Here is a 25,738-nt window from a genome sequence, read left to right as displayed (position 1 = left end):
AAAGGCAAAGAAGCAGACAGAATTGTTGTACAAAATAGTTTTACAAAAAAAGGAGCATTTCCGGTTGCAAGCAGCATCTTCTCAGTTAAAAGCCATTTCCTGGAAGAGAGTGCTTCAACTCTAGGGGTTTAAAAAAAAAATCTTGTGTGCGTGTTATATATCGATAGGTTACAGAAAATACAAAAAGCAGAATGGTACAAAACACAAATGAACTATTTAGCCCCCCTCCCCAGAAGTATCCTCTTTCCCCCGGGTACTGGAGTTGTTTATCTATTAAGACACTTTCCCCCTCATCCTGGGCTTGACAGCAGGAGGGTGAGGCAAGGCTCCAACTAGGGCCACTCACAAGAAGATTGCAAATCCCAGCGAACGTTGCCAGTAAGCAAAGAGGCAGGCTGGGATAGATGCCCTCCAGAGGCCCGGAGCACACGTTCAGAGCGGCTCCAAGCCCTCCTTACAATTGGTTGTGGTGGGTTTTCCGGGCTGCGTGGCTGTGGTCTGGCGGATCTTGTTGCTAACGTTCCGCCTGCATCTGTGGCTGGCATCTTCAGAGGTGTATCGCAGAGGGAAGTCTGTTACGCACTGTGTCCAGTGAGAAGGGAATGTTTTTAGTGGGGTATATAGGACTAATAAAAGGAAACACTTCTCCACGCAACGTGTGATTGGTGTTTGGAATATGCTGCCACAGGAGGTGGTGATGGCCACTCACCTGGATAGCTTTAAAAAGGGCTTGGACAGATTTATGGAGAAGTCGATCTATGGCTACCAATCTTGATCCTCCTTGATCTCAGATTGCAAATGCCTTAGCAGACCAGGTGCTCGGGAGCAGCAGCAGCAGCAGGAGGCCATTGCTTTCACCTCCTGCAGGTGAGCTCCCAAAGGCACCTGGTGGGCCACTGCGAGTAGCAGAGTGCTGGACTAGATGGACTCTGGTCTGATCCAGCAGGCTAGTTCTTATGTTCTTATATTGTCCATGTCCAAGGGTGAGGAATCAATTAGTAAGTGTTGGGTGGAACCTGCAATGCAAAGGTATGGTTGACTGTATTTTACTGTGGGTGGGGTTTTTCAGTCCAAGGAGTGATTCACATTTGCATTCCCTGCAGCAGCAGCAACAGTCTTAGTGAATGCAAACCCTGTGTCTGGATGGAGCCCATAAGCCTTCGACAATACCTCCCGGCAATCTTTTGGAGCAGCAGTGGTGTAGGAGGCTGAGAGCTCGTGTATCTAATCTGGAGGAACCGGGTTTGATTCCCAGCTCTGCCACCTGAGCTGTGGAGGCTTATCTGGGGAATTCAGATTAGCCTGGGCACTCCCACACATGCCAGCTGGGTGACCTTGGGCGAGTCACAGCTTCTCGGAGCTCTCTCAGCCCCACCTACCCCACAGGGTGTTTGTTGTGAGGGGCAGAGGCGTTCCTCCCATTGGGCAAAGTGGGCAGTTACCCAGAGCGCCACCTTATGGGGGACGCAAAAAATGCAAGTGGGAATTTTTTTAATTTTCAGTGTTATTCCTGTTTTTGGCCTGCAGGGGGTGCAGTTTTTAGGCTAGCAGCACCAAAATTTCAGGGATTTTTCAGGGGACTGTCTTAATGATATCGCCCAGGTTTGGTGAGGTTTGGTTTAGGGAGTCCAAAGTTATGGACTCCCATAGGGAGTTTCCCCATCCCCCATTGTTTCCAATGGGAGCTAATAGGAGATGGGGGCTACACCTCTGAGGGTCCATAACTTTGGACCCCATGAACCAAACTTCACCAAACCTGGGTGGTATCATCAGTAGGGGCTCATGAAGATACTCTGAAATTTTGGTGCTGCTATCTTAATAATTGCACCCCTGACAGCAGGCACACCCTAAATTTCCCCAGATTTTCCTTTTAAATCCACCCCCTTCCTGCCAATGCTTGTTTTCTTTCTTTCTTTTATTCTTTCAATGCCTAATAAAGGTTGTTGTTGTTGTTGTTGTTGTTGGGGGGGCATCAAACTCAGGTTTTGCCCAGGGCTCCAGTTTGCCTAGGTACGCCACTGGTGAGGGGGGAAGGGCAAGGAGATTGTCAGCCCCTTTGAGTCTCCTGCAGGAGAGAAAGGGGGGATATAAATCCAAACTCCTCTTCTTCTTTTGCTAAGGCTCTCTGCAAGGGGAAACGTTCTCAGAAAAGCTGCGCAGCAGATAGAATGCGCAGATATTCCATCCATTGAGCGTGATTATGGTCCAGTATAGCCAAAGGGGGGGTGTCTCTCTTGGTTGGGTTGCCAGCTCCAGACTGGGGAATTCCTGGAGATTTTTTGTGGGGGGAGTTGAGGCTGGGGAGAGAGCTCAGCAGGAGTTTGATACTATGAAGTCTACATTACAAAGCTGCCGTTTCCTCCAGATCTCTGCCATCGAAAGGCGAGTTGTAATTCCGGAAGATCTCCAGGCCCGGCCTGGAGGTTGGCAAAATGATCTCCGAGGCTTTGGTGGTGACCTTCTCCTGACCTGCTCCGTGGGCAGTGAATTCGGGAACTTCTGCAGGCAAAACCAGCCTAAAACACCGTCCATCCCCATAAAGGACACGGTTAACACAATACCCCAGAAAACCGGCACACATACTTAGCCGCCAAATGTTGGCAACCCCACAATACGTTTGCATCTGGGCCAAGTGATATTCTGGGAAGAGGTTTTTAAAAAGAAACACTTCTCTCTCTCGAGGGGCCCTCCAGTACAATTCCTAATTTGAAAAGGGCAGGGAGATAAACAACAGTGTTTCAGGGTGTTGTGGGTTTTGCGGGTTGTATGGCCGTGTTCCAGTAGTACTTTTCTCTTGATGTGTCAGGAGAAAATGCTACTGGAACACGGCCATACAACCCGGAAAACCCACAACACCCTAACGATTCCAGCTGTGAAAGCCTTCGGCAATACAATAGTGTTTTTAACTAGACAGCTACACTTCTACTAGACAGCAATGTGGAATATGCTGCCACAGGAGGTGGTGATGGCCACTAACCTGGATAGCTTTAAAAGGGGCTTGGACAGATTTATGGAGGAGAAGTCGATCTATGGCTCCCAATCTTGATCCTCCTTGATCTGAGGTTATAAATGCCTTAGCAGACCAGGTGCTCAGGAGCAGCAGCAGCAGCAGGCCATTGCTTTCACCTCCTGCACGTGAGCTCCCAAAGGCACCTGGTGGGCCACTGCGAGTAGCAGAGAGCTGGACTAGATGGACTCTGGTTTGATCCAGCAGGCTAGTTCTTATGTTCTTAAGATCCTGTGAGTCCTGTGGGGCCATTTTTGCAATCAGGATACCAGCAGACCCAAGAGGCAGGTCTCTTCCCAGAGCAGGCAAACTGTGCTTTGCCCTCCTGGGTCTGTTCTTTGCCGGTGGCAACCTGGCCTTCTCCCGGCTGCCTTCGATATACCAAAGCTATCAATATTTTGGCACAATTCAGTCCCACAATAAGGCTAGGGACCAAGAGCAAGCCGCTAGAGGGCTTCCCGTTTTTCTAGAGCACACGTCGGGGCCGGCCCACGGAGCAGGATCCGGCGCTGCCCGAAGGGAAGGCGGAGAAGAAGGGCTTCTAAGGTCTTAAATGGAAGCCGGAGGCTCCGGCGTGCAAAGCCGTGAACGAGCCAGTCTGGAAACAAACGGCGAGACGGGGTGCGCGGCAAAAGAACTCTTTTCGAAACAAAATCCTTTCTTGGAAGCTCAGCCTCAAGTCTCAGGGCGAAGCAGCAGCCGGGGAGAGTTTTGGGGGCACCAAGGTTGGAGGCCCTTTTACCCCTTCCCCGAGGAAACTCACGTCTGACCCCTAATCACGGAAGTCCCGTCCCAACTCCTAGAAATCAGAATCTGCGTCCAGCAGTTCGGCGTCCATGAGGTTGGTCCGGGAGTGGATGGGGGGCAACCCCCTCGCTTGAGTCTGGGACGGGTAAGGGCTGTTCCTGAAGAATAAGGAGGCGGGGGGCGGACCCGTACTGAGCTGCTGGAAAAAGCTGCTGCGTTGAAGCTGCGGGTGAGGCACGGGGTACAGGCGAGCGGCGTTCCCGAGTCCCGCCTCGTCTGGCAGGCCGTCTTCGGGGCAAAAGGGGTGGCTGATGGAATGGAGGGCGCTGGTCTGCCTGTAGCCGGCCGTGGATTCACACATCCCCCTGGAAAACAGGTCTTCCCGCTGCAGAGCGCCGGGTCTCGATCTGGGGTAACCTCTCGACGGCAGCGTGTCGTTCCCGGGTTCTTTGGGGCCGGATACCAAACACTTATTCCTGGGGAGCTGAGGAAGGCGAGGAACGGAGCTGACGTCTCTGGGGGCGAAGGAGTCCACTTCGGGGGCGTCGTAGCGCGCGTCGCCCGGCCGGTCGGGGCTCACCTCCATCTTCCTCCGGCGCTTCTTCTTCTTGCGGCGCAGCTTCCTCTCCAGCCGGGGGGAGATCTCGGCCTCCACTACCCACAGGCTAGCCCTTTCCTCGGGGGGCACTGGCGAGGGGAGAGAGAGAGAGAGGTGAGGCTCGAGGTCGGAAGGGGTATGTCAAAATCTGGGGCACTTTGCAGGGCTGTCCCCCAACCCCGCCCCCCAGTCCTGGGGAGTCAGGCTCCGATCCACATTTAGAGGACTTCTAAGGAAACAACAACTGAATGGGAAACTCCTGGTGTCCTTTTACCGCTGTGCTACAGAGAGTGTCTTAACCTACTGCATCTGCGTATGGTTCTCCAGTTGCACAGTGGCAGATAGGAAGGCGCTCCAAAGGGGGATCACTACCGCACAGAGGATTATCGGCTGCCCTCTCCCCTCCTTGGAAGAACTCTATAATTCCCAAAGCCTAAAGAAAGCCCAACATATTCTGAGACCCGTCTCATCCAGCACACTCTCTTTTTGAACTGTTACCATCCGGCAGACGATACAGGTCTATCAAAACTAGGACCAAGAGGCTTAGAGACAGCTTCTACTCTAGAGCTGTGGCTACGCTGAACTCCGCGGCTTTGTGTTGATGTATTTGGGGCTGTGTAGGGATGGGTGGAGGAAGGGGAAAGTGAGGGTGGGGTATGAGTCTGACATTGTGTGCATCGAGGAACGCTGCTGTAAATTTCGTTGTGCGGGCACAATGACAATAACAATGCTTATGCTTATGTGGGTCAGGAGAGGAGAAAGGATGGGAGGGCAGGAGAGAGGCAGAAGGGAAGAAATTCCCTGCCCTTTAAAGAGGCCACCATGGGGGGGGGGGGATCATACCCTATTTCCCCGAATATAAGACATCCCCGGAAAATAAGACGTAGTAGAGGTTTTGATGAAGTGCAAAATGTAAGGCATCCCCCGAAAGTAAGACGTAGCAAAGTTTTTGTTTGGAAGCATGCCCGACGAGCAGAACACAGTAAAATAAGACATCCCCTGAAAATAAGACATAGCGCATCTTTGGGAGCAAAAATTAATGTAAGACACTGTCTTATTTTCGGGGAAACACAGTACCAGACTCTCAGAAAGTCAGAACTGGGACAATTTCTTGAGATGCAGCAGAGCCCCGCCAGGGCTGACTCTGAGCACGCAGCAGAGGTACTGGACGTGGCGTTTTTTTTACTTCATAGGGAGTTTATTCTCGTCACTGGCATCCGTCTTTTCTTCTCCGTCTTTTCAAACTGGCCAAATGAGGAATCTAAATTCATCCATGCTGAGAGTCTGAATAAACTTTTTATTGCACCTTTCCTCTATGATCCTACGTGGGACACTGTATCCATACAACAACCCTTTGAGGCAGACCAGCCCAGTGCCACCCTGTGCTCTCCCCAGCCCAGGTCTAGTATAAGGAAGAACTATAGACCGGGGCTGGCGAAGACCTGGGAAGCGCAGGTGTCCTTTGGAGGCCAGAAGTCATGGGAACGGGCAGAGATACAGAGGGGACTGGGCAGTGGTGGGATCCAAAAATTTTAGTAACAGGTTCCCATGGTGGTGGGATTCAAACAGTGGCGTGGCGCCAATGGGGCTGGGCGGGGCATGACGGGGGCGTGGCCGGGCATTCCGGGGGCGGGGCATTAATAATTTCTCTGTTACTGTAAGAAACTCTTACTGTAAACAAAAAAGTTCCTCATTTCCAGCTGGTATCTTTCTGTCCACAATTTAAACTCATTCTAGCAAGTCCTATCGTCTGCTGCCAACAGAAACAACGACTTCTCCTCTAATTGACTGCCTGTCAAATACTTAATACTTTCAAATACTTAATTTTGTTTCTAGAGATCAAAAGGAGGAGACTTTCCTTAAACAAGGAACTTGATCACATTTCTAAAACATGTTTTTAAAACAGCCCAACAGGGAGAATTATCCCGTTTTCTACCTGCGCTAACATAGGAAACAACAGGGCTTTATGATTTTGGGACCTAATGGGATTTCTAACGGAAAAGCAGACCCAATTAGTAACCCCCTCTCGACACACACCAATAATTAGTGACCCACTCTCGGGAACTGGTGAGAACCTGCTGGGTCCCACCTCTGGGACTGGGTGTGTGCCCCCCCCAGTTTACAAATTTTATCAGCACCGCAAACCCGCTCTGAATCTCTACCTATTTCTCCCGTTCCCATGGTAGAAGTCTCTGCCCCCCTGCACCCTGGAAGAGCAGAAAGTCACAGACACAAAGACTCTGAAATCTGGGATAAGTCTTAATTGCTTCTGCTCCAAATTCCACACCCTCTGACCCCGACAGGAATCTCCAGTTTGCCCAGAGCGTTATGCAGAAAGGGGGTGGGAGAAAAACCAGCTTTCCCCATTCTGCGCATTCCAGCCGTACTCAGCCAGCCAAACGAGTAAAGACACGAATGGATCTCTTGCGAGGAATGTTTTTGGGAGGGGTAAACATCTGAGGCCGAAGGCCGTGCTCGGCTGCCCGTTCTCCTTGCACTGTTCGTGACCTCAACGCACAGCCACGCCAAGCGGCAATCAAGAGCCAGCGTGGCCTAGCTCACGGGTGTCCAACTCTGGTGCCCCAGATGTCCACGGACTACGATTCTCATCAGTCCCTGCCAGCATGACCAATCGTAGTCCATGAACATCTGGGGCACCAGAGTTGGACACTCCTGGCATAGCGGTTAGAGCCTCCACGAAGGATTTGGGAGAGACCAGCCGCTGAGTGTGCCCCCCGCCCCCCCCCCCTGTTCCATATGGGTATTGTTCCATGTGAGCCCTAATATCATCGGGTTTTATCATCTCCCCTCTCTCCTCTTTTTTTTTGGGGGGGGGGGGAGATTTAGTTTATAGTTAAGCACTGACTTTTGTGGGATGCCTAGGTTAGGAAGTATTCGCTGTTTTTAATTGATATTTATGATAATTATGTTTTAATGATTTTATGTATGCTGCTTGTGTTGTTCACCGCCCAGAGCCCTCTGGGAATGGGGCGGTATATCAAGTCGAATGAATGGATGGATGGATGGATGGATGGATGGATGGATGGATGGATGGATGGATGGATGGATGGATGGATGGATGGATGGATGGATGCATGGATGGATGGATGGATGGGTGGATGCATGGATGGATGGATGGGTGGATGGATGGATGGATGGATGGATGGGTGGATAGATGAATAGATGGATGGATAGATGGATGGATGGACGAATGGATGGATAGATGATAGATGGATGATGGATGGATGATGGATAGATGATGGATGATGGATAGATGGACAGATGGACAGATGGATGGATAGATGATAAATGGATGGATAAATGGATGGATAAATGGATGGATGGATGGATGATAGATGGATGGATGGATGGATGGGTAGGTAGGTAGGTAGGTAGGTAGGTAGGTAGATAGGTAGATAGGTAGGTAGGTAGATAGATAGATAGATAGATAGATAGATAGATAGATAGATAGATAGATAGATAGATAGATAGATAGATAGATAGATAGATAGATAGATAGATAGATACCCAGATTTGAATCCCACTTTGCCAAGCAAGCACGCTGGGTGAGTTTGGACCAGTAGCTTGCCTAAGCCTAATCTACCTCACAGGTTTGTTGAGAGGATACAGTGGAAGAGAGGAGAACCACGGAGTATAGATAAAGTAAATAATAAAGTCAAGGAATTTGCTCCAATGGGGAGGGTCGCCAGCTCCGCGTTGGGAAAGTTTGGGATGGGGAGAGGCTTCGTGTCGTGGTTAAGAGCAGGAGGAGTCTAATCCGGAGAACCGGGTTTGATTCCCCACTCCTCCACCTGAGTGGCAGAGGCTTATCTGGTGAACCAGATGCGTTTCCGCACTCCTACATTCCAGCTGGGTGATGTTGGGCTAGTCCCAGTTCTCTCTGGACTCTCTCAGCCCCACCTGCCTCCCAAGGTGTCCATTGTGGGGAGAGGAAGGGAGCTTGTCGGCCACCTTGAGTCTCCTTACAGGAGAGAAAGGTGGGGTATAAATCCAAACTCTTCTTCTTCTTCTTCTTGGGAAGGGGGAGGGAATGGCACAATCCTCAGGGCCCTGCAGTTCAAACATACCATGCCGCCTCCCCAAAGCTGTCTGAGTTTTAATTATTTCTTGCCAGCCCGAACCCCCCCCCCCCCGAACCCGTGCCCTCGACATTTACCAGGTGTGGCCACGGGAGTGACAGAAACGTCCTGAGGCAAGATGGCTCCCCTGCGAGCCACCATCTTAAATGGCAGATGCTTGGAGCCCAAAGCCCGGAGAAACGTCGGACCCCGTGGCTCTCATTCAGGTCAAACGCCAGGCCAGCTGGAAGGGCAAGAAAGAGTTAGGGAAGCGAGCAACCTTCCCGCGCCGCATGTAAAAAGTGGGCGGCGGGGGAGCAGCAGGCATGCATGACTACGTATTCTTATTGTTCTGTTCAACATATCTCTATATACATTTTCAGTGGCGTAGGAGGTTAAGAGCTCGTGTATCTAATCTGGAGGAACCGGGTTTGATTCCCCGCTCTGCCACTTGAGCTGTGGAGGCTTATCTGGGGAATTCAGATTAGCCTGGGCACTCCCACACACGCCAGCTGGGTGACCTTGGGCTAGTCACAGCTATTCAGAGCTCTCTCAGCCCCACCCACCTCACAGGGTGTTTGTTGTGAGGGGGGAAGGGCAAGGAGATTGTCAGCCCCTTTGAGTCTCCTGCAGGAGAGAAAGGGGGGATATAAATCCAAACTCTTCTTCTTCTTCAACGCTGTTTTAATGGTTTTACTGCCTCTGGGCAGAAAGGCCTTTGGACAAAAATGCAGGATAGAAACGTTCGAGATAAATAAATGAATAAAACCTCCCATTCTCCAAATTCACATAAAGAACTGAAAATTATGGTGTTTAATGTTTCCATTTTTTAATGTTTCCTTCAGCCCTTGAAAACCTCGGACCTGTCCTTTCGGCAGACTTATAAAAGTCGATCGCGTGGGCATGCGAGCCAGCGAGAGGGAGAGCCGTGACAAGATTGCAGCCAAACAGTCTGAATCTTGACACACACACAGCCAGGGAGGTGTAACGTTTTAATGCTGGACTAAGGTAAGGGAGATGCAACATTTCACTCTCCTTCCCAGGAAGATTGTTGGCTGATCTTGGGCCGCTCCCACGCTGCCCAGCCTACCTTGCAGGACAGAAATGAGGACAAAATGGGACATGAGGGACAGTCTCCAGAGCAGGGGTCTTCAAACTATGGCCCTCCAGATGTTCATAGACTACAATTCCCATGAACCCTACCACTTGGCCATGCTGGCAGGGGTTGATGGGAACTGTAGTCCATGAACATCTGGAGGGCCATAGTTTGAAGACCCCTGCTCCACATGATACCCTGACATTTTGGTGCCGATACATCCAAAAATGCACCCCCTGCAGGAACATCCCAGAAATTTGCCCCAGAATCTTTGTTCTGCATTGAGTTTTCTGCATTGCTGTCAATGGGGGTTGCAGGCGGGGGGTGGGGTGGGGGGCACATTTCTGAAGGCACAGTCTCAAAACTTTCATGGTCTCATCAGAAGACTGCCCTAATGATACCCCCCCCCAAGTTTGGTGCAGTTTGGTTCAGGGGGGGCAAAGTTATGGACCCTCAAAACTATAGCCCCCATCTCCTATTAGCTCCCATTGGAAACAATGGGGGATGGGGGCACCCTCTTTGGGAGTCCACAACTTTGGACTCCCTGAACCAAACCTCACCACACTTGGGGGGTAGCATAAGGACAGTCTCCTGATGATACGCTGAAATTCTGGTGCCGCTAGCCTAAAAACTGCGCCCCCTGCAGGCCAAAAATAGAAAACCACTAAAATACCCAAAAACGAACCCTGCATTTTGATGCCCCCCCACAAGGTGGCGCCCTGGGCAGCTGCCCACCTTGCCCAATGGGCATTACGCCTCTGATTCCACCTAAACATCAGGAAAAACTTCCTGACCGTCAGAGCTGTTGGACAGGGGAATGCCCTGCCTTGGAGTGTGAGGGAGTCTCTTTCTTTGGAGGTTTTCAAACAGAGGCTGGATGGCCATCTGTCAGGAGTGCTTAGATTGTGTGTTCCAGCATTGCAGGGGGTTGGGCTGGATGGCACTCCCCCCCAGCCTGAAAGGGTCCACAGCCTCTCCAGCAGGTCCTCACTGGGACCCCAGTCTCCCTTGGATCATACTCTCTGCTGCCCCCCCCCCCCCCCCACTCACGCATTTCCCCCCATGCACGCACCCACGGGCCCCTCGTGCGAGACGGTACGCATGCTGAAGGACATCTCCTGAAGGGGGTTCTGCTGCAGCTCCTTCCGCCTGGAGAAGGCCTTGGCGATCATCTTGCTCTTCTTGATCCTCTTGGGCTCGTTGCTGCTCCGGCCGATCAGCCTATAACAAGCAGGAGGATCATTAGGAAAGGAGTTGAGAATAAAACTGCAAGGATTCCACACCAGAGACTGTTGAGAAAACTCAGCAATGAAGGAATAAGAGGGGAAGTCCTCCTGTGGATTAAAAACTGGTTGAGAAACAGGAAACAAAGAGTGGGTGTAAATGGGAAATCCTCACAATGGAGAGATGTCGGGAGTGGTGTCCCCCAAGGATCCGTTTTGGGACCAGTGCTCTTTAACCTATTCATAAATGACCTGGAAGTAGGGGTGGGTCGCGTGGTGGCCAAGTTTGCAGATGATACCAAATTATGTAGGGTGGTGAGAACCACAAAGGATTGCGAAGAGCTCCAAGCGGACCTTGATAAATTAGGTGAGTGGGCTCAGAAATGGCAAATGCAGTTCAATGTAGCAAAATATAAAGTGATGCACATAGGGGCAAAAAATCCAAACTTCACATACATGCTACAGGGGTCAGTGCTATCAGTCACAGACCAGGAAAGGGATTTGGGCGTCTTAGTTGATAGTTCCAGGGGAATGTCAACTCAATGCATGGCAGCTGTGAAAAAGGCAAACTCTATGCTGGGGATCATTAGGAAAGGAGTTGATAATAAAACTGCAAGGATTGTCATGCCCTTATATAAAGCAGTGAGTCGCGACTGCACTTGGAGTACTGTGTTCAGTTCTGGTCGCCACATCTCAAAAAAAATATTGAAAGAGATAGAAAAAAAGTGCAGAGAGAGGTCAACAAAAAGGATGATTGAGGGACTGGAGGCACCTTCCTTATGAAAGGAAAAGGCTGCAGCGATTTGGGACTCTTTAGATTTTGGAGAGGAGAGCGTCTGAGGGGGGGATATGATTGTCAAGTGTATAAAAAATTATGCATGGGGTTGCAGAAAATGTGGACAGAGAGACATTTTTCTCTCTTTCTCACAATACTAGAACCAGGGGGCATTCATTGAAAATGCTGGGGGGAAGAATTAGGACTAATCAAAGGAAACACTTCTTCACGCAACGTGTGATTGGTGTTTGGAATATGCTGCCACAGGAGGTGGTGATGGCCACTCACCTGGATAGCTTTAAAAGGGGCTTGGACAGATTTATGGAGGAGAAGTCGATTTATGGCTACCAATCTTGATCCTCCTTGATCTGAGATTGCAAATGCCTTAGCAGACCAGGTGCTCAGGAGCAGCAGCAGCAGAAGGCCATTGCTTTCCCATCCTGCATGTGAGCTCCCAAAGGCACCTGGTGGGCCACTGCGAGTAGCAGAGAGCTGGACTAGATGGACTCTGGTCTGATCCAGCTGGATTGTTCTTATGTTCTAATGTTCTTAGGAGATCCCAATGAGGCTGTCAGCTGGGCTGGAAATACATCTCCCCGCTGCCCAAGCCGGCAACCAGGAGGTGGGACTAGTTAAGGGGGCTTAGCAGTCACAGCAACTGTGATCTAAAATTACACACACACACACACACACACAATCAGAACCTCCCCCCCCCCCCAGCCGCCTACCTGCACCAGGTGCGCTTCCAGATGAGGAGGGTGGCTTTGGTCCATACCCAGGTGCTCATGGAAATACCAGTCCCGAACATGGCAAAGAGGTTAATCTTCTCTACCAAGAGGCTGGGCCGGTTCTTGATCTCGCAGTCTGGGATGGGCTTATTGGTCTGAGTCGCAATTGTGACATTGGCCTCACAGCTGCAGAGGAAAAGGAGATAATGGATATGCTATTTGTGTGTGTGTGTGCGTGTGCGTGTGCGTGTGTGTGTGTGTGTGTGAGAGAGAGAGAGAGAGAGAGAGAGAGAGAGAGAGAGAGAGAGGAAAGATTCTTTTTTTCAAGGTTTCAGTTTTTTCTGCAAACTTGGTGCATCTCTCAAATTTGGAGCAAAATCTTGTTTTGGTCAACATGGCCCCAATGTGTGTGTTTAAGTATTCGAAGAAACGGCCCCTCTTGACTATTAGAATTACATAAGCATTTATTGTCATTGGGCACGCACAACGAAATTTACAGCAGCATTCCTCGATGCACCCAATTTCAGACTCAATACCCCATCCTCACTTTCCCCTTCCTCCACCCATCCCTACACAGCCCCAAACACATCAACACGAAGCCGCAGAGTTCAGCATCGCCACAGCTCTAGAGTAGAAGCTGTCTCTAAGCCTCTTTGTCCCTAGTTTTGGATAAGACCTGCTTATCGTCTGCGGATGGTAACAGTTCAAAAGAGAGTGTGCCGGATGAGGCCGGGTCCCTCAGAATATTTTGGGCTTTCTTTTAGGCTTCGGGAGATTATAGGAGTTCTTCCAAGGAGGGAGAGGCAGCCGATAATCCCCTCTGTGCAGGAGTGATCTCACCCTTTGGAGCGCCTTCCTATCTGCCACTGTGCAACTGGAGAACCATACACAGAGGCAGTTGGTTAAGACACTCTCTATAGCACAGCGGTAAAAGGACACCAGGAGTTTTCCATTCAGTTGTTGTTTCCTTAAAAGTCTCAGATAGTACAGTCTTTGCTGGGCCTTCTTAGCCACCGCGGCAGTCTGTACGCCCCAGGTCAAGTCCTCTTTAATCATGACGCCCAGAAATTTAAATCTTCCCAACTATAGAGTCTCTGCTGAGAAATCTTTCATGCCATCCCCTACCCCAATCCTTTCCACTGAATCTCCCACTGGCAAAACGGCTGGTCTACTACTGAGTCAGGGCTGCTCCCTTGGAGACTGCCACAGAGAGGCAAGACGGCAGCTCCTGGCCCGTACTTACAGGACGTACTCCCGGAAACTGCGCTCCCATTCCGCCTGGTTGAAGAAATCGTAGAAGTGGCAGCCGAAGGTGATGAACACAAAGCCGAAGGCCAAGAAGCCAAAGATCCCTAAGAGGGGCGGGAAACGAAGCGAGTCAATTGCTGGTGCCCTAACAGAGGGAGACCACGTGGCAATACCTGAGAAATATGATGGTTTATGACAGTGATGGCGAACCTTTTCGAGACCGAGTGCCCAAATTGCAACCCAAAGCCCACTTATTTATCGCAAAGTGCCAACACGGCAATTTAACCTGAATACAGAGGTTTTAGTTTAGAAAAAACGGTTGGCTCCAAAGCGCGCGTTACTCGGGAGTAAGCTTGGTGGTAGTCGGTGGCTTTGCTTTGAAGCAACTGTGCAACTCTTCCAAAGGGTGAATCACGACCCTAGGAGGGTTTACTCAGAAGCAAGCCCCATTGCCAGCAACCGAGCTTCCTCCCAGGTAAAGGATTGTGCTTTAGTTCTTCGCATGAAAATCAGTGGGGTTTAACAGCGCTTAACAGGGTTACCTACACTGCTTCCCCAAAACTAGGTCTTAGGTTTAATGCTAATAATCGAGCCCAGCGGCCCAAGCCAGCCTAGATGTGGGGGGGGGGGGGACTCTGTTTGCGCATGCCCATAGAGAGGGCTCTAAGTGCCACCTCTGGCACCCGTGCCATAGGTTCGCCACCACCGTGTTAAACGTACCACGGGAATAGTTCAATGCATGTACAAAACAATAAAGTCTTCCCCACACCCTGATTGTAAGGAGTGTTCTTGCCGATGCTGAAAAATGTGCCTCGAATGCGCTCGGCAACCGGATTTTACGGTGCGAAATGGCAAAATCCACTCGCAAGCAATCTCTGAACTCGAGAGCACACTGAAAGCAGCCACAGTGAACGCACTTATTTGCAAGCAACCAGAAGCGGAGCTACAAGGGGGAGACAGGAGGTGTGCATTGCACCGGGTGCGTGCCTGGGGGGCAGCAGCAAAAATTTCAGGTTTGTTTTTTATATTTTTAGTGTTGTTCAGTTTTTGGCCTGCAGGGGGCACAGTTTTTAGGCTAGCAGCACAAACATTTCAGAGAGTTTTCAGGGGACTCTCCTGATACCACCGGAGCCCCCTGCGGATAGGGTGGTATAGAAATCTAAATAATACATAAATAATACGTTAGGTGAGGTTTGGTTCAGGGGGTCCAAAGTTATGGACTCCCAAAGGGGGGTGCCCCATCCCGTTGTTTCCAATGGGAGCTAATAGGAGATGGGGGCTACACCTTTGAGAGTCTATAACTTTGGACCCCCTGAACCAAACTTCACCAAACCCGGCTGGTATCATCAGGAGAATCTCCTAAAGAGATCCTGAATTTTTGATGCTGCTAGCCTAAAAACTGCACCCCTGCAGGCCGAAAACTGAAAAAAACCCCACTAAAAAATACAAAAACCCCAAACGAACATGGGGAGGGGGGGAGCAAAACTCAGATTTTGCACCGGGCTCCATTTCCCCTAGATATGCCCTCTGCAAGAAACCACCAGCGTGCATTCCTGTTACAACTGAAACTGAGAGCCAGTCCCGGGATAAACGTGGGATTTGTATCACATACTCAGCCGCACACGTTGAATGTAACATGAAAACCCTTTGCAACTGGATTTTACTTTGTAAAATGGCAAAACCCACTTGCAAGCAATCTCTGAAGTGCACTGAAAGTAGTTAAACACGCATACGTGCTGAATAATTCAGCATATGTGCGCGTTCACTGTAAACCTTTGAACAGAGCTGTTTAGATTGCGTGCTGTACCATCATTGGCACTACCGGTGTGACATCTTTCGGTATTGTCTGTCCCCGCCCGACCTTGGGACTGGGAGCCATCATTAGTATTATTAATATTGTTTTACTGGGTTTTAGAATGCTGCTTATTCTGAGTTAGGTATTTTAACTATTTATCACTTATTTATTGTGCACATTGTTTTAGTTGTGGTTTTGTTGTACACCGCCCAGAGCCCTTCGGGGGTGGGCGATTTATCAAATTTAAATAAATAAATAAATAAATAAATAAATAAATAAATATATTAATATTAACATTAACATTAACAATATTAATATTGATGATGGTGATGGTGATTATGACGATGATGATAAAAACCTTGGACGGCACTTAAAAACAATCGGCGCTGACAAAATCACCAGATGTCAGCTGCAAAAGGCCACCCTACTCGGCTCTGCACGCATTATTCGTCGATACATCACACAGTTCTAGATGCTTGGGAAGTGTCCGACGTGTGATGTAATACAAAATCCAGCATATTGATCTTGTTTGCTGTGTATAACTGTTTTTGTATCAATATAATAATACTAATTAATACTAATTAATACTAATACTGATTAATACTTAATACTTAATAATAATAATAATAACTAGCGGGGCCCGGCCACGCGTTGCTGTGGCTTATTGTGGTAAAATGGGAAAGGAACAGTAGCAGCAAATCAATTGCAGAGGCCAGCAGTACGTGCTCATGCAAACACTCAGCCTGATACTGTGCGATGTCATTGATGTGTGTGCCCGCATTCCTTGGGCGGGGGGAATGGAAAGGCACCCCTCCCACACATCTAGGCTGGCTGGTCATGATCCTTTACCTGGGAGTAAGTTTGATTGGTGGCAATGGGTGTCGCTTCTGAGGAAACCCTCTGAGGGGCATGACACGGCCATTCAAAGTATGTCACGGTTGCTGTACCGAGCTTACTCCTGAGTAATGCGTGCATGCCCTGGTTTTTCCTAACTGTAACCGCAGTATTCAGGGAATCTAGGGTGCCTGGCCCCTCCCTCCCATCCCTTGCATGTCGCCCCTCACTCTCTTCCCTCCCTCACTTCTGTTCCCTTGCATGCCACCCCTCCCCCTCCTTCCCTTCCCTTTCCCTCTGCTAGGGTGGGTGGGTCATATCAAGATGCTGGGCCCCCTGCCTCCCCTCCCTTGCATGCCACCCCTCACTGTCTCCCCTCTCTCATTTCTCTTCCCTTGCATGCCTCCCACTCCGTCCCTTTCCTCTTCCTCCCTCTTTTCCCTTGCATGCCACCCCCCCTCCCTTCCCTCTCCCTCGTGTGTACGTGTGTGTATGTGTTTCACTTCCACTTGAGTTACGGCCTATGTACTGTTTTCACTGCTCATATCTGGCTGTCTGAGTGAACATTCTTAGCAGCACGAACATTCTAAGGGTGACAGTTACACACAGGCAGCTGCATGTCCTTCACCAGGGAGTGCCAGGAAAAAGGCATTTTACCTGGGCCAGGTGTGAAATTTCAGGTATGTGAACATCTAAAAACACTCTCGCCTGGCTGACTATAGTGGCTGGGAATTTTCAGAGGAATTGGCCCAGCAGTTACTGAGGTATACTGTCATCAACAAAAACACTGTTAGCTTTTATATATATATAAAATAGATAGATAGATAGATAGATAGATAGATAGATAGATAGATAGATAGATAGATAGATAGATAGATAGATAGATAGATAGATAGATAGATAGATAGATAGATAGATAGATAGATGATAATAATAATAATAATAATAATAATAATAATAATAATAAAGGAACTGCACACATTCTACGCAAATACCTCTAATATCCTAGGTCCTTGGGAAGGACTCGATATTCAGAGATGAATTCCAGACACTTGTGCTGTGTTGTTATGTGTATAATAATAATAGATTATCTGCAACCTACATTGTTAAGCCAGTCTCTTCCTGGGCACCAAAAGGCATTTTCTACCAAGTCACGCCATTGGTCCATTGACTGGCAGAACCATTCACGTTCACAGGCACGGGTGCCCACAGGGTGAGCAAGGTGTGAAGGTCCCCACTTTGACTGGCAATGGCGGGGACCAAACTGGGGACGTTCTACGGGAAACTTATGCGCCGCACCAGTGAACTTCAACCCCTCCCCTTCCTCGACGGCTCATGGCAGCCCTGGGCCAGGCCTGGCTATGCAGCCAAGCAGAGCGTCATGAGCCAGCAGCACACGGAGCATCCAGGCTGCCCCGGCTCCTGTTTCAGCTCGCCCACTCACCCAGCCGCAGCATCGTCTCGTTGATCTTGCTAGCCGCTTTCTCACTCAGCAAGCCGGGGTGGTTGCTCTTGATGGAGAAGAGGGTCATCACGCCTGGGAAAAGGCAAACACAGGCGCCCTGTGAGGTCCGTGGTTCTGACTGTTTGGGGGGGGGTTTCAAGAGGAGCAGCTGTGGCGCTGGTCTTGCAGACCAGAGACCTGGAAGGGGGGGGAGGTGCGGGGGCTAAACGAGCCAGGTGGGATATGCATCACTCCTGCTCTATTCAAAATTATTATTGATTAGATTGCAAACTTGGCTGGGTCAAACTAAAATCATTGGACCTGAGCAAGCAGGATTTTGTAGAAATAAGTCAACCTTGGATCACTGTTTAGTACTCTCCCACCTGGTAAATAAGTATGCTACTACAAAGGCTTCTAAATTATTTGCTGCTTTTATTGAACTGAAAGGAGCCTTTGATACCGTGACAAGAAATCTCCTGTGGGACAAGATGAGGTCATTGAATGTTGACCCCAGACTTCTATTCCTGATAAAACAGTTGTATACCAACACTGTTTGTCAAGTTAGATGCTCCGGGGAAGGTCAGTTAACCAGCAGAATTAGTACTCCTCGTGGGGTTAAACAAGGTTGCATACTGGCTCCTACTTTATTCAATTTATTCCTCAATGATTTACCTCATGCTTTGGTGTCTGTGAATGGGCATAGTCCTAAATTACATCTTACCCATGTTCCTCTAATGTTGTATGCAGACGATGCAGTGTTATTGTCCTTGTCCAGTATTGGCCTTAGACGCCTAATGTACAGTTTTGCTAATTATTGCGAAGAGAACAGACTGGAAATTAACTATGCTAAAACTAAAGTTCTCATTTTTGCTAAGAGTTGGAAGCCCACGTCCTAGGGCCGCAATTAAGGGCCACAAAAAAAATTGGAGCAAGGTCAAATATTTTCAATAATTCCTATGGCATTTTACTATAGGTATAATTTGTCATGGTCCTCACAGCGACTAGCAGTAACTACCTCGGCACATACCAACATGACAGCAATATATCGCTTTTTTTACAGTAAAGGCAATCAATACATTCCTGCGGCTTTGAAGGTTTTTGATATTCCACTTGCGTTATTCAGCCCCGGCGCATATCCTTTTTATCTGCCCCCAATACTTAAAAGTTAAGACGTACCATTCCCACCCCTGAGTCTGACTCCAAGCCAAAGAACCTCGATAATTTAAAGCTGGTATAATCGCCGGCCTGTGGCCGCCACGAGGACACTTTTTATTGCAAGTGCTTAAGAGACGCGACTCGTCACCTTAACAATACCAATCTCTATCTCGTGTTCATTCCGTATCTGATTTTAAACTCCTTTCATATACCTCTTTTATATTTCTCTACTTAAGGCCCAATAAAGGTTCTGCTGTTGTTGTCAGCCTTGAAAGTTATAAATGCGTCACCGTGATTCTATAAATGCGTCACCACGATTCACCATGATCCCGTAACCATAAACCGCTGACATCGTGCGAGTAGACAAAAAGTGACAAAAAAAATAATTCTCAAGCTGTCCAGACAAGCCCCCGGTTTCTTTTTTTCGCTAATTTCACGGGAGACATTTATGTCCACTTCTTCAGTATAATCATGACCTCTCGCCCACATTTCTACAAGATCACCTCTCCATTGATACAGTTCATGTTCGCTGTTGCATCATTCAAAATGGAGGTGTCCCGTCAGATGCGTGGCTAAGCAATCTTGAACACCATTAATGTTGCAAGTCTCCACAGGACCCTTTGGGTGAGTGGCAATGAAAAAAAAAAGAATCTAATAAATAAGTAAATAAATAAGAACATCAGAACTAGCCAGCTGGATCAGACCAGAGTCCATCTAGTCCAGCCTTTGGGAGCTCACGTGCAGGATGTGAAAGCAATGGCCTTCTGCTGCTGCTGCTCCCGAGCACCTGGTCTGCTAAGGCATTTGCAATCTCAGATCAAGGAGGATCAAGATTTTGGGGCATCAGATCGGACTATCCTCCATGAAATCTGTCCAGAGCTCCTTTTTAAAGAAGCTATCCAGGGTGAGAGTGGCCATCACCACCACCTCCTTTGTGGCAGCATATTCCAAACACCAATCACACGTTGCGTGAAGAAGTGTTTCCTTTGATTAGTCCTAATTCTTCCCCCCAGCATTTTCAATGGATGCCCCCTGGTTCTGGTATTGTGAGAAAGAGAGAAAAATTTCTCTCTGTCAACATTTTCTACCCCATGCATGAATTTGGATAGACTTCAATCGGTATCCCCCTCAGGCGTCTCCTCTCCAAACTAAAGGAGTCCCAAGCGCTGCAGCCTCTCCTCATAAGGAAGGTGCTCCAGTCCCTCAATCATCCTCGTTGCCCTTCTCTGCACTTTTTCTATCTCTTCGATAGAAATACTTAGTATCCTTCAGCCCCACCTCACAGGGAAGTTGAGAGAATCCAGTGGAGAAGGGGGCAGCCACGTAAACTGTCCTAAGCACCTTGGAGAAAAGGTAGGATCAAAATGTGATAGGCAGAGAGGTCAACGGCCCCTTCCGCACATGCAGAATAATCCTACTTTCAGTGCACTTTGAAACTGGATTTTACCGTGCAGAATAGCAAAATCCACTTTCAAACCAGGGGCGTAAAGAGGCAAACTGGAGCCCTGGGCAAAACCTGAGTTTGATGCCCCCCATGGGCAGCGGAAGGAGGTGGAGCTCCCCCGTCAGGTATCCCCTGATCATACCCTGAACTTTGGGTGCCGATATCTCTAAAAATGCACCCCCTGCAGGCTGAAACATGAAAAAACACCAAAAAATAAAAACGCTGGGGCATGCCCTGCATAGTTCCTGAGCCCTGGGCAGCTGCCCACTTTGCCCAATGGACATTACGCCACTGTTTCAAACAATTGTGAAAGTGGATTGAATGTGCATTCTTCTGCATGTGCGGAAGGGGTCTGAGTCTTTACTGAAAATCTCATTTAATCCCAAAGCCAGAATTTAAGAACAAGCCAGCTGGATCAGACCAAAGTCCATCTAGTCCAGCTCTCTGCTACTCGCAGTGGCCCACCAGGTGCCTTTGGGAGCTCACATGTAGGATGTGAACGCAAGGGCCTTCTGCGGCTGTTGCTCCCGATCACCTGGTCTGTTAAGGCATTTGCAATCTCAGATCAAGGAGGATCAAGATTGGGAGCCATAGATCGACTTCTCCATAAATCTGTCCAAGCCCCCTTTAAAGCTATCCAGGTGAGTGGCCATCACCACCTCCTGCGGCAGCATATTCCAAACACCAATCACACGTTGCGTGAAGAAGTGTTTCCTTTTATTAGTTCTAATTCTTCCCCACAGGATTTTCAATGAATGCCCCCTGGTTCTAGTATGGTGAGAAAGAGAGAAAAATTTCTCTCTGTCAACATTTTCTACTCCATGCATAATTTTGTAGACTTCAATCATATCCCCCCTCAGCCGCCTCCTCTCCAAACTAAAGAGTCCCAAACGCTGCAGCCTCTCCTCATAGGGAAGGTGCTCCAGTCCCTCAATCATCCTTGTTGCCCTTCTCTGCACTTTTTCTATCTCTTCAATATCCTTTTTGAGATGCGGCAACCAGAACTGGACACAGTACTCCAAGTGCGGTCGCACCACTGCTTTATATAAGGGCATGACAATCTTTGCAGTTTTATTCTCAATTCCTTTCCTAATGATCCCCAGCATAGAGTTTGCCTTTTTTACAGCTGCCATGCATTGAGTTGACATTCCCCTGGAACTATCAACTAAGACGCCTAAATCCCTTTCCTGGTCTGTGACTGATAGCACTGACCCCTGTCGCGTGTATGTGAAGTTTGGATTTTTTGCCCCTATGTGCATCACTTTACATTTTGCTACATTGAACTGCATTTGCCATTTCTGAGCCCACTCACCTAATTTATCAAGGTCCGCTTGGAGCTCTTCGCAATCCTTTGTGGTTCTCACCACCCTACATAATTTGGTATCATCTGCAAACTTGGCCACCACGCGACCCACCCCTACTTCCAGGTCATTTATGAATTTATGGGTCTGTCCTGCTCAGGGCCTCTGTTAAGTACACACACTCTCTGTCTCTGTTACAATAAACATGTGCTTTCTGGAGGGGGACGCTGTTTGTTCAAAGAGAGTCTCCCAGCTAAACGAGGAGCTGCGATCAGTTGAGAAACCGAGACGTTTCCTGGGAACGTCTCTAAACACAGAAGCTGCCGCCAAGACAACTAATTTGGAACGATCCTTCTCGGTTTTTAAACTATGTCTTGATAGAAAAGTGTTTTGGAGATACTGGGGTCTAAACGCAACTTGTTCAAACACACGCTGACCCCTCGAGAATAATTGCAGATTGCTATTCTGCGAGCTGACCGTTCTCAAAGAGATCCTTGCTGCCATCTTAATTCGTCATCTGCGAGCTGACTTGCATGTAAGCACGTGACACAAATGCAGAGAAATGTGCGCCGTCTTCCCCCCTCCCCCCGAAGACCTTATTATTATTATTATTATTATTATTATTATTATTATTATTATTATTATTATTATTATTATTATTATTATTATTATTATTATTTATTAAACTTGCTATACCGCCCTATCCCCGGAGGGCTCAGGGCGGTGAACAACATAAAATCATACAAAAAACATAAAAATCTTAAAACAGGTACATTCTACAATAGGGCCCGCGAGACCCATATACCACCCTCTTCCAAAAATGAGGAGGGGTCCCAATGATGTTAGGGGACCCTACTAGCAGGGGGGGCGGGGCATTATCGGCTTTTCCCTGCTTTTCCCTTGCTTAATAAACCCTGTTCAAAGGAGAGCCATAATGCTCGCCAGGTTTAATGTTATGCCTTCTGCCTTGTTACATGGCAGATATAATAAGCAAGAAAAGGCTAAAAGATTGTGCCCCTGTAACGATGGCTCAGTTGAATCTCTGGCCCACCAATTCAAGGAAATCAGATCCAAGTATGTGAATCTCACTCCTTTACATTTACCCCATCTCCCCGATTTAATTAGATTACACCACTTGTTGGACAACCCTGATCCTTCTCTCTGTATGATAGTGGCAGACTTTCTCCTGGAAATTACTAAATGCCAGTAGATTTCCTTCGTCCTAACATGTATATCAATCAATCAAATTCTTTATTGCAGTCAAAGACCAGCACATAATAATACAAACTGAGAAGTGCACTTATACACAGTCAGTGACAGTTTACTAAAAGGTCAACTCACGAAAAAGCAAGTAGTAGATAAAATACATTTGATTATGTCAAAAGATTAAAAAGTTAATATAACTACACTTGTAAAGTGCCTGTGCAGTCTTGCTAAAACCTATAGTGACATTGCTAGAAAACTCCAGCCTCCGACCATATCTTCTAAGGATCACAGTTTCTTCAGTCTTTCCCTCCCTAAACTATTCAACCGGCAGATGTCTCTTATTGTGTTTATTTATTTATTTATTTATTTATTTTTTGAACTTATATACTGCCCCATCCCCAAGGGGCTCTGGGCGGTGTACAACATTAAAAAGACAATATAAGCAATTAAAACATTTAAAAGCAGCGAAAACCATAAGATATTTCCAATAATATAATAAACTACAGTAAAATAGATGGCGTGCAGCAATCTGCTATTGTTATTCTGTCCCTTCCCTAAAGGGGGAAACAGTATCCCATATTCCGATCTAAAAATCCCTCCCCCTTCCAAAGAAGAACAAAAACGGGCCGTTGCCCGTGTAATTTTCTGGTCCCTACCTGTCAATATGTAGACCAGTACATCTTTATAGTTTAGGCCTATTAGTCCTGTCATGGCTGGGCTGAGGATTTCCTTTCGGGGCTTTTCAAAAGTGGGACATCTAAATAGCATGTGTTCTAATGTATCTATTACATGTATATCCTGTATTGTATATGCTTCTTAATCTGTTCTTATTATTGTTGTGCTGCTGTCTATGCCAATAAAGGCTTGCTTCGCTTGAATGCTTTTCCCCGTACTGTCTGAAGTCTCTGCCTGCGAGTGCCACATTTGTGCTTCCGCAAGGACAGGCTGTAATCAAGGAGCTGTACCTCGTCAGAAAATGTACGCTTGGTCTTTTCCAAGGCGGGCAATGCAGGACATTTTATCCAGCACAGAAAAGTAGAGCCGTGGCAAGAGAGAGACGGATCAAGAAAATCCAAGGGGAAAGACACCCACCTCTGATCAAGAAATAGCCCCCCACGATTAACACCAGGCCGATGGGGGCTAGCACAAACCCCGCCCGATAGTGGTAGTTCTTGTACCCGACGAAGCAGATGCCGCTGACCGAGTCCCCGTCCACCTGGAAACGTCAGGAAGAGAGAGAATCAGGAAGCTGGTCCCTCTCTTAAAGACACTTATCTTTTCCTCCCCTTCTCTTCTATACATCTCAGTTGCTGATACGGTTGTTAGGCCCTTGAGTCACTGGATTACAGGTGGTGGCCATTTGTTGTTTTATTTATTGTATTACTTCAGCGTGGTAATACAAAGTCATTTAGCAGCAGCAGAGGCGCAGAGGGTCTGTTTTTGTTGGCCTCCAGGAAATAGGCCAAAAGTTTAAACTATTTTCCCTTAAGGACCTGGGGAATTTCGTGCAAAAACCCAATCTGAGGAGAACACGAAGAAGAAGAGTTTGGATTTATATCCCCGCTTTCTCTCCTATAAACAGTGTTCTGGGGTGTTTGATGGATAAAGGAAATCATAGAAGGGGTTGAGAGAAATCCCGTGGGCTGGACATGAATACCAGATCCCTTGACTAGGCTGCTACGACAGGAGAACCTGATGAAGGAGGCCCAGTTTTAGGGCTCTCTCATGCCTAGAGAGTCCTGCACATAAGGAAGCCGGCCAGAACACTGTGGAGAGATGACCGCCTGCCTTCTCTGCCCATCAGGCGAGAAGGTCAGTCCCTCCCACGGAGAATAATAGCACCACACCCAGAGGTGGGATCCAGCAGGTTCTCACAGGTTCCCGAGAGTAGGTTACTAATTATTTGTGTGTGCCGAGAGGGCCATTTACACTGGTGATTTTTGCCAATTGGGATTTTTGCCTTATAGGCTCAGTCATTCCGCGACAGGCAGAATACATGCATCTTTCTAAACTAGTTTCCAAAGTGCTCTTTGAAGCTGTGTGGAAAGGCAAAATCCACTTGCAAACAGTTGTGAAAGTGGTTTGAAAACGCATTATTTTGCAAGTGCGGAAGGGGCCTTAGTTACGCCCCACCTCTCAGCAGTAGCGCGCAGAACTTGAAGCAGTTTAGCAGGAGGTGCACTGGCATGTGTGGCAGCCTGCGCCTGTGTGCATTCGTTTCCCGCCCAAGGACCGGCGCAGCGGCTGCATCCTTGTCACTGCCCCACCCCGGAATGCCCCGCCCCCGGAATGCCTGGCCACGCCCCCATCGTGCCCCGCCCAGCCCCATTGGCGCTACGCCACAGTTTGAATCCCACCACCATGGGAACCTGTTACTAAAAATTTTGGATCCCGCCACTGACCACACCCATCCCGTTACCTGAGCGACAGCCAAAATGGCGACCGTGAGGACGAAAGGGATCGACCAGGTCACGAGGTGGAAGTAGGAGGTCTTGCCCACCAGCGGCTGGTAGGTGGTGCCCAGGGCCTTGAAGGACGTGTGCCAGGCGTAGGTCAGCATGACGAACCAGATCACGCCCGACATCAAGGAGTAGTAGACGATGATGAAAATGATCACGCAAGAGAGGGTCTCGTCGGAGCTGGAGAGAGGACAGAGGGGTCACTTGCTTCTCTTCAAGGGGCCTCACGGGAAAAGGGGCCTAAATGGGACCCTCTGGCGACCAATCACTGGCTGAACACATCCCAGACTACCACCTGAAGAGGATCAATACCCGGGGGGAGCTGAAATACTTCCCAATCAGAGACCTTCTGTGATGAGAGGTGGCAACTCTCATCGAGACCGCATCACCCCATATGTCCCTACACGGCCTCTTCGATCGGTAGAGGCCAATTTACTGGTGGTCCCTGGCCCCTCGATGATGCGGCTGGCCTCCACGCGGGCCAGGGCCTTTACGGCTCTGGCCCTGGCCTGGTGGAACGCTCTCCCGCCAGCTGTCCGGGCCCTGTGGGATCTCGGTGAGTTCCACAGGGCCTGTAAGACGGAGTTGTTCCGCCGGGC

The 25,738-nt window shown here is 48.6% G+C and overlaps 1 protein-coding gene across 1 annotated transcript in view; it reads right to left on the bottom strand.

Annotated features, from left to right (window-relative positions):
- Positions 1–3,116: 3,116 nt before the first annotated feature.
- Positions 3,117–25,738, bottom strand: part of SMO (smoothened, frizzled class receptor) — a 36,048-nt gene continuing 13,426 nt past the window's right edge. Inside the window, 9 exon segments of the mRNA XM_048502392.1 lie at positions 3,117–4,441; positions 8,530–8,599; positions 8,602–8,675; positions 10,600–10,748; positions 12,254–12,439; positions 13,497–13,605; positions 17,575–17,667; positions 23,773–23,896; positions 25,100–25,319. Coding sequence (XP_048358349.1) covers positions 3,807–4,441; positions 8,530–8,599; positions 8,602–8,675; positions 10,600–10,748; positions 12,254–12,439; positions 13,497–13,605; positions 17,575–17,667; positions 23,773–23,896; positions 25,100–25,319 — 1,660 coding nt within the window. The 3' untranslated portion in view covers positions 3,117–3,806.

The sequence above is a fragment of the Sphaerodactylus townsendi genome, linkage group LG06 (genome assembly GCF_021028975.2).
Source record: "Sphaerodactylus townsendi isolate TG3544 linkage group LG06, MPM_Stown_v2.3, whole genome shotgun sequence".
NCBI classification, from domain to species: Eukaryota; Metazoa; Chordata; class Lepidosauria; order Squamata; family Sphaerodactylidae; genus Sphaerodactylus; species Sphaerodactylus townsendi.
This window is presented reverse-complemented; position numbering and strand designations above follow the sequence as displayed.